A 10,017-nucleotide genomic window follows, 5' to 3' on the forward strand; every position below is an offset into this window, starting at 1 on the left:
ACTACAATGTTTCAATCGATTCAAAGTTTAACATTATTACATGCGAATTTGCAAATGTTGCATACTTTTCATAATGGCTGCATGAGGGAACAATGCAGTTCGTTTAAAGATTTCCTTCCTTCGTTAGCCAATTATTGTTTTTGCCATTCCCTTTTCTACTTAAATGTGACAACAATCACTTAGAAGTTGTTATCCTAACTAATACACTTGAGCCTTGTCAGAGATTGAAATCTAAAACGGAGTTCATTTGCTTACAATTCAATCTTCTAGTATGGTTTTATACATCGTGCTTTACAAGATTTAATTGTACGCCAATATGGAGAAAAAGAATGGAAACGCATCATGTAAGTAAGAAAGGTTTTGTTTTCATTAAGATAATAATCAAGCTCTAGGTCATATCTACAGTAGAAATGGATTATCATCATAAAATACTACACCATCAATTCTTTTTGAATAAAATTCATCCATTCTCTCGAAAACTTTATGAAGTGATGATAGGCTACTATTTTGTAGTGACTAAAATATTGACTAGCAGCGGAATATTTTCCATTTTTTTTATACTTAAGGCCTTGTACTACGATGGCACATGATAGCAAAGAGCTTATTGAAGTCTTTGCAATGCCTGATTATTCATGCGCCCCTGTTTATTAAGGATACATCTACCGCTACACCTACATGGCTAAAGTAGTTTACTAGTCAAATATTTTCGCGCTTTTAGATAACTGGCTGATACTATTTATGTAATTAATCCTTAGCAAGGTTTACCTCCACCCTTGTGGAGAATGCTTATTTGTGAGTTGAAGAATTAGTAATATCTCATCATTTTCTCAACTCGTCATTAGCCTGTAGAATAGCTACAACGATAAGGCCATCATTAGCATATATAGTCGCAATTCAAAGACAGCCATTTCGTGTTCTATTTCGTTTGAAGTGGTTGTTCTTACGCAAACATCTTATCGATCATCATAATGTATTACAATCTATGTGTTCATACAGCTTGCATTTGACTAATATTATTAAGACTTGAACAAATTATCTTAGGAAATGAACAATATGATCTCATCTGGTTGAAGAGATAACTTGATTATTCTAATAATTAGCAAGATTATGGATAATGCAACTTTACAATACATATTGCTGTACATAGTATCTGACATTTCCTTATCGATTTAGAAAATTGAATAGCCAGAGTAGATATAGTTCTAAATCGGTATAACGAATTAATTCTGAAGCATTCATGAAATCTTTCACATGTTATTCATTAAAATAATCATCGATATGATGTTATTTTTGTAATTTTACAGTATTGACAACAATTCACTATCACGATCAGTATGATTTGTTTATAAAGTGCTAGACTATTCGGCTATTTCTCTTCATCAGACTTTCAGTCTTTTTGCAACAGTTTTAATTCTCCATCTAAATAATCATGCTCAAAAATAGTCATTCTTTGGTGATAGTCGAAGTTTAAATACCATGTAGTTAAAGAAAGTTTCCTAACCTTTTCAGGTTAATAATATAATCACATCAATTTCTATCATATAGGCTTTATGTTTTATAGATTTTATAGGTTTACAAGACCGTCTAAAATCGATAATTTAGATAATTCTATATTGTTTTCCATGATTTACACGCATTTTTATGATTCTAATGATAATATTTAAAGTAGTTGCGTTACCAGCTACTCATACGTGGCAGAACTATCTTAACAGTGTTATTGTAACTAGATTCTGTTACGTTGAATTCAAAAATTAATAAATAAATATTGTTATTGATAATTGATGATTATAGTGATAAAGCTGGTATACAAGAAGAAAGCCGAGCTTTCTTACTACATCAAAGCTACGATGATGCATTAACTGTTAAGTTGGTAGCGACCGCTTGCGAAGTTTTAGGTAAATTAATTGTCATAATTGATTAGTAATTCACCGTAATCGATCAAGTAGAACCTAATGCTAGTCGCTTTTATCGTTCTTAATGATATTAATTTCATTCAATTGTGTAACAATTTATACTGGCCCATTCAGTCATGATTAATACCTACGTATATTAAAATGGAATCGTAATACTATGATAACAGAAGCTGTATTGGCAAACCTACATTCGTATACATATACTTATTTTCTAGTCAATCGAAGAATGGTAATATCATTCATTAAGCTTTAATTTACATATATAGTTTAGTTTATAACCTTTAGTCATAAAGTTTGAATTTAATTCTCCTCAACTTACATTTACAGCTGTTTTCGTCATCGTTGTCCAATCATCTACATGTACCGATTAAATTAGATTGATAATTAATTAATAAGGGTCGATGCCTAGTCATCAACGTTATGATAACCCAAACTCAACATGATAAAGATCCAATAGGCGATTGCAATTATTTCTGATAAATCTATAATAAAATCGTCATACAAAGTACTAATTGTCCCCAATATATCAAATTCGACTAGAAATAAACACTAAGTATTCATTTCGACTTTTATACTAACCGTTATCGCAATCTAAACCGGCTAGTTCATTTTCGTTCCTATGAATATACTCTCAAGAACTTTATAATTAACCATTCATTTAGCTAGGTCATAATACATCTGTATTAAGCACTTAAGAGGGGATAAAAACTAGTATAGCTTTGCGGGGTATACCCATGTCTTAGACAATCGACCTGGCGGAACGGAAATAAGTACCAGTACTTGCTAAATCGCTCAGCTCTACTCCTTAACTTTATTTATACCATATTTTATATTGTCTATCTAACTAATTACATCTATTTGCATATGTTCACCTTGAAGTACTGGTATTGCTATTATTTATGGATTTCTACTTTTAAATAATGTATTGGTTGTAATCAAAAATGACTTTATATAAAATTTTTATATTAGCAAGTATCATTAAGGTTAGTAAACCAGGTTCAATATGAATGCATCTATACCGACTATCACAACCTAGTTAAACAATATTATATTTACAGTAAGTTATTAGGAAAATAGTCTTAGTTTAATTCTGTTAAAACCTAATTAATTTGGAAAATGTCTAATTTGGTGTATAATTTATGACGTCAGAAATGAATGATTAATTAATTAATGGAAAGGCAAGCAAAAGCAATTATCCCTCGCATTAGTATGTGGGTAACAGTTTATGATTAATAATTAATGTCAAGCAGCAATGCTAGAAGATTATATTTTTGTATTTCATAAGTGCAATCTATTCCAAATTTAGTATTTTGACGGCGATTGCATAGGCTGATGCTTCTCAAATCTACTGTGCTGAGTAATAAAGCAGGAATAATACCAAAATCCATCATTTATATTTTGAGTTATTTAAAATGTATTAAAATCATAGCCGACTAGATCTAGGGTACTCATTTTATAATAAATACTCATGAAATCCCTAGATTTTTAGTTTTAAATTGTAAAATTGTAACCTAAAGTCTACAGAAATCAGAACACTACTCCCACGGCAAACTGATAAACAACATAAAATACTCGAAGTTCGCGTATGATAAAGATACGTTGATAGGATCGAGATAAGTTCAGAAAGAAAACGTTAAATTCTTGTTGTGGTTGTACGTCAGTGTTTGCATTTCTGTAGTTTACTACAATAAATATTATAACGAGACACATCACCATCGACAAAAAATTAATAAAATATAAACTTTTATATTTTCATTGACACATCGATGAGTGTCTCGTCGGACCAGGATTTGAAGGTTTTGATCAGAACACAAACAAGAAATACTCGAAGTACTCGTCTGCATTGATCGTATAAACGAACCTTAAGAAAAATCTCTCACTCTTTATCATCATTAGTACATTTATAGCAAGAAAACATTAACTTCTCTCAGTTGATGAAATTGATTCATTTTCATACATTAACTACATATTTTAGATATTTACTGGACATATGTGTAATAAATCATTTATCAGATAGTGCGTATAGATTGTTTTCCACGTACCTGCAGTTGTATTAATTACCATTGAATAGTTAAAAATTTTAGCTGTTATGTTTGCTATTATAAATGTTGAGGAAGAATAAATTTATAAATTTAATTACATATTGTGTATAGTATCGTTTACTTCAATGATAATATCGGTATAGGCTCAGCGATAATTAATATATAGTTAGTAACATCGATTTTCTAGAATCTAGCGAACACGTTATAATTATAAGCTATTGAAAGTATTATTTGATAAAAAAATTCTATAATTTAAAAATACTATACATATTGCAATATGTTTCATAGGCAGCAGAATGGAAGATATGTTGGAGAAATTCGGAGAACATTTCTTCCAATATTGTGTAGATAATGGTTATGATCGCATCTTACGGGTATTAGGCAGTACACTATATGACTTCTTATTTAATTTAGACGCTCTACATGATCATTTAGGGTCTAGCTATCATGGTATGAATGCACCATCATTTCGTTGTACTTCATCACTCGATGGCAATATCATTTTGCATTATTATTCTCTACGACATGGTCTATATCCAATTGTCACTGGTATAGTTAAAACCGCAGCAAAACAAATTCATAATGCTGAAGTTAAAATTCAAGTGATATCAGTTTCAACAACCAGTAAAGGTAAATGCCATGTTCAAATGTTAATATCCCAAGCCAATAGTTCCAGTTCTAATGCTAGTTTTATCCAAACAACCGCACCTCAATCACCTGTACGATTTAATCGATCATTATCATCACCACCAGCATTTAATTCCAATACCGCCATCACAACGAATAATAAAGTACGCATTAAAGTTGGAACGTTTTGTCAAGCATTCCCTTTTCATATTGTGTTTAATCGTGATTTAAAAATAACCCAAGCTGGCAATTCAATCCGTCGTGTACTCAAATTACCAGCAGATTTACCTACTGCTAATATTCATTTCAATACTTTATTTCAATTGGATCGTCCACAAATGAGATTTAACTTTAAAAATGTTATCAGCCATATAAATATTGTTTTCATTATCTCTACAATCAATGAATTATCAGACTCAGCAGCATACCAACATCAACCACAATATACTAATCATAGCCAACAACTCCATCGACAACAAAGTTGCGAAAATTTTGATAATTCTGCAACAGATGATACGAGTAATGGTAGACATCGTCACAATAGTCAGAGTGGAAACTGTGTTTCTAATACTATCAAATTAAAAGGTCAAATGGTTTATGTTCATGAATCTGATAGCATGTTATTTCTGTGCTCGCCAAGGTTTAGTAATCTGGAAGAATTAACACAGCAAGGATTCTTTCTAAGCGATTTTCCTATCCATGATACAACTCGTGATGTTGTGCTAATGTCTCATATCCAGCGTAATCGTCGTGATTTAGTTCAATTACGTGAACAAGCTACTAATGAATTACAAATATTGGAAATAAAATTAAGGGCAGATAAAAAACGTACCGACGATTTACTCCATTCTATTTTACCAATTCGTATTGTCAATCAACTACGTTTAGCTCCTCGAGATCCCATTCATGAACGTTATGCCATGGTTACGGTACTTTTTAGCGATATCGTGGGTTTTACAGCATTATGTTCATCATCAGATATTGATCCATTGCAAGTTGTACGTATGTTAGATGAATTATACCTGAGCTTTGACGAATTGTGCAATTTTAACGATGTCTACAAGGTAAGCTGAACCAAGTTATATATGTATCATAAAATGAGAATCGCTGCGTAAATTTGTATATTTTGGAATATCAAAATTATTACCTACGCTAAAATATTCATGTACTTCTCTAGTTGTGATAGAGAATCCGATAGCGTAGTAAGAATTGATTTAGTAGCTATAGAGATGGAAACAAATATAATTTAGTAGGACAGCGAATTTATTATTGTGTGTTGTGATCGTGTAAGATTGAAAGTAGTTACTGTAGGTAAGTTGCTAGCTGTTGTAAAATAACATGAAACATGAGTAAAAATCATTAACAATCATCACAGAATAATGGGTAACTGTAACAATAATAGAAATATGAACTAGATATCACTAATACTTATACCTATGAAATAGAGCACATATGGAGAATAGTAACGTAGAATATGCATACTGTAACAGTCAATATTAGATCATTGAAAGCAGTGATGGTAAGGTAATGGGAACCATGCGTAACTAAATGCGGTAATTTGTATTCGTATAAAAGTGTGGAAAAACTGCAATTGACCTTTATCTTGAAGAGTAATTAGCCAAAATAATGGTACTGTATAATCTGCATTAGTGTAATTTTTCCTTTAAGTCTGTGATCTTTAATGATTAAGTGGCAGTTTATATAGCTGCAGCTTATTGGGATAGCGAAATATCTGCCTTGCTAATATATTTAAAGTAAGATAGTTATTAGTTTCGTAGCAAATTTTACAGCTGTGTTTTTATATTTGTTGTAAGATATTTCTTCAACCTCACGAGCTTAAGATATGAAAGTTAAAGTTATCCTTGCCTCAATAGCAATTTTTTTATAGCTATAATTTATCACTAACTGAATAGGTGGAAACGATTGGCGATGCGTATATGATAGTTAGTGGTGTGCCTGATCCATGTTTCAATCATGCTAATAAGGTAATAAGTATGGCATTCGATATGATGGATGTGACCAAAGGAGTCCTATCGCCGGTAGATAAATCGCCTATTAAGGTAAAAGTTATAATATTTAGATATCATTAAGCGAATTAGTGTAACCATATCGCTTAAATTTTCTATTATCAAATGAGTATTAACTACCAGTACCGATAACGATAAACTATTATCTTAACCATAACTATCCACAGGAGCAATATTTTAATTATAAGATAGCTACTAAATTGCGGTAAAATGGATTTAATTTCAGATTCTACTAGTATCATCCGCAGCTCTATACACGAATTTTATTAAATGCTCCAATCATTGATTATATAATTACTAACAAATGTGATTAATTAATGGGAAAGTATGACAATTAAAAGTCGTTGAAAGAAATAGAAAACATTAACAAGTATAACAAAAACATCTTAATAGAGCAGCAAGTTTCGATACAGTACAATGATGAGTTAATTCAGAATTTAGTAATTCAGTATCAGAGATTATTTTAATCATTTAAAATAATTACACCTAGAGTAGAGACTTTATAATGACACTTGACATAATTTACACATGTTTGTAGACCGTAATTGCATCTTAAGCTTCAGTGGCTTACTAGGAGTGAAATATTTCTTTATTAATAGTGAATAGGAGAATAGCACTAGCAGTTAAATAAATAATATTTTTATTCTAGCCATAAGGTTTAAGGCAATTCGTAAATCTCTGTCTACTAATTAATCCTATTTACACTTACATTTTCGCACTTTAAATACCACTCAGCATTATCGACCTCTATTCTAAGGTTGTACGGTACTAAATAAAATAAATAATTTCAATTAGTATGGTAGAGGCTTTATAACGATGCTTGATGTGATTAACTCATACTCGTAAACTATAATTACATTTTTAAGTTTTGGCAACATACTAGAAAAGAAATTTTACGATAATAACGGTGAACAAAAGCATTACATTAAAGTTAATAAAATGAAATCCTATTTTTACCCCGAGGTTTAAAGGCAATTAGAAAATCCTGGCTATTTATCAAACCTATTTGTACTTGAATTTTCGTACTTTAGAAGCCTCTCAGTATTATCTGTTTTTTATTATAAGACCGTAAGATATCTAATAAAATAAGTAATTTTCAATTAAGAATAAAAGCTACGTAACGTTAGCTTTCTACTGATGAGCTGATATAGTATGTTATCGATTTTTCTACATCCTAATATACTAAATCAATGAAAAAATTTCAATTACTATTGCAAGCTAAAGCGTAATTAGAAAACGCTAGCCGTTGATCAATCAAGCGATCTAGGGTGTTATCTAAATCTTTATGTACAGCTATAACTTACTAAATAAGTCAAATAAGTTTCCATCAGTATTTTAAACTGCTAATCAAATCGGCCAATCAGAAATTGAATTTTTAATCCTTTTCTATCGAAATCCACATTTAGATCAGAATAGGTATCCATTCCGGTCCTGCTATAGCTGGCGTGGTTGGACAGAAAATGCCTCGATATTGCTTATTCGGTAGTACGGTAACTAATGCAAGTAAAGTTGAATCTGGCAGTCAAGAGGGAAGAATTAATATCAGTGAAACAACTAAAATGTAAGAAATGTTATAATCATCATCAATACAACTTTAACAATAAGTCTTAGTACAGTAGAGTAAATGATATCGCTTGACTTTGAGTTATTGAGATAGCGTACCTTTGATATCTGATATTTTTGACCTTTCAACAATAATTCAATCTAGGTCGATTGCAGATACAACTCCCTACCTTTTTGAACAAAATTATAATCAAAGCCTCAATATGCCTTGCTACTTCATTGATCTTGACCCAAATAACCTATCCCACGATAGCCAAAAACGAACTATGACGCGTAATCTATCGATTGATCCTGCACTAAAACAGGGCATTTTCCGATCTCCTAGGCCTAGCCCACCACAAACGCCAGGCGAATCACCAGTAATTACGCCCCCAATGTCACCAACATCTCCACATTTAACTAAAATCTTGTTAGATATTTCCAATTTGCCCGCTATTAATTCTCAACCGTGAGATTGAGGTCGTTTGCATATGTTCGACAACATCACGGATTGATGTAAATAATTGCTACCTTAATGGGATTCGATGAAGTCTAATTATAACCTCAATCCAGCCACGTTAATCAAGATGTAGAATACTTTATAATTATACACTTATTCAGATGGAACTAATTCTTAACTCTTTTAGACGATAGCTAACCATTGAGAAGCGAATCTTATAATTTTATAAACAGTATTTTTGATTACCAGAAATACTAATATGTTAATTGCATATTGCCTGTATTATTTACTTGATTACTTTTAATTTGTTTAATTGATGGATTGATTATATAGTGACAAAGAAAACAATTTTAATTCTGTCTTTACAAATTAGCCATAATAAGTGTGGCAAAATCGATTTGACTGATCTAATAACTAGATTCATACATTCATTGGATTGAATATTTCTTCCTATTTCTATCAACTTCTTTAACTGTTTCGAAGACTCTTAACAGATATCAAAGCAATTTCAAATTGTTTAAAAAATACTAAACGTAAATTGAATGAATACTTAGCACTATCTTTACGTCCGTAAAAATAATTAAGGTTGGGATGATATCCAACAATCTGTAAGAAAATTTTAGTGATATTATAAATATAGCTCAAAATAGTATTATTTTCATTGAGTAGAAGATTTAATCTTAAATTTAACTGAATTTAACAAGTTTCCAATCATCTTGACAAGCATCTTAATGCTATTACTTAATATTTAATCTTATTATCTTAGGTTAATCAATAAGGGATTTCTAAGATTCTCTCAACTAGCTTCCAACTATGACTATAAAAGTAGAAAATAAATAGAAATGATAGAATTGTATTAAATTATTAAACTATTTCAACTGTCTCAATATATTCTTAATCGATTACACCAAAGCTGCAACAAATTCAGCAATCATCATTGTAATTTATTTTGTACCACTTTTGCATTATAATAGTGGTAACTAATACAATCAACTTCTGGCAGTAATTTCAGGTCATAATTTATAATCTGCTCTTGTTCAGAATATTTATCCATGCAATGATGCTTGAATCTATTTTAAGCAATTTGGATCGAAATCTTAAATTAGTAATTGATATGCTTTCAATCTCCATCCATAACAAGAATATCGTAGATGATATTTGAATCCTTTTTTAATAATTGATTATTTTAATTTAACACATCATAAGTTTAATCACTTTTGATAACATTTAATATAATACACTTCAACCTAAAACACTTTTAAAGCGCTTTAAACTTCAAAGGTAGCTATAGTTTCCATCACTAGACATAGCGTTCAATATATGGACTTGTGTGATATAATTGATCACTAAATTTCAAAATTTATAGAAAATTAGAACTTTGCTAGATCTTTATACGAAGATAATCT

The 10,017-nt window shown here is 30.6% G+C and overlaps 1 protein-coding gene across 1 annotated transcript; it reads left to right on the forward strand.

The window, feature by feature from the left end:
* Positions 1-270: 270 nt before the first annotated feature.
* TRIADDRAFT_25423 (uncharacterized protein) lies at positions 271-8,174 on the forward strand (the record flags this gene model as incomplete). The annotated part of the gene is made up of 7 exons (XM_002112487.1): positions 271-344; positions 1,792-1,895; positions 4,244-4,642; positions 4,709-5,062; positions 5,168-5,646; positions 6,496-6,642; positions 8,016-8,174. Coding segments are annotated over 7 exons (1,716 nt in total), but the record flags the coding sequence as incomplete, so codon positions are not given.
* Positions 8,175-10,017: the final 1,843 nt, after the last annotated feature.

The sequence above is a fragment of the Trichoplax adhaerens genome, genomic scaffold (genome assembly GCF_000150275.1).
Source record: "Trichoplax adhaerens TRIADscaffold_5 genomic scaffold, whole genome shotgun sequence".
Lineage (NCBI taxonomy): Eukaryota > Metazoa > Placozoa > Uniplacotomia > Trichoplacea > Trichoplacidae > Trichoplax > Trichoplax adhaerens.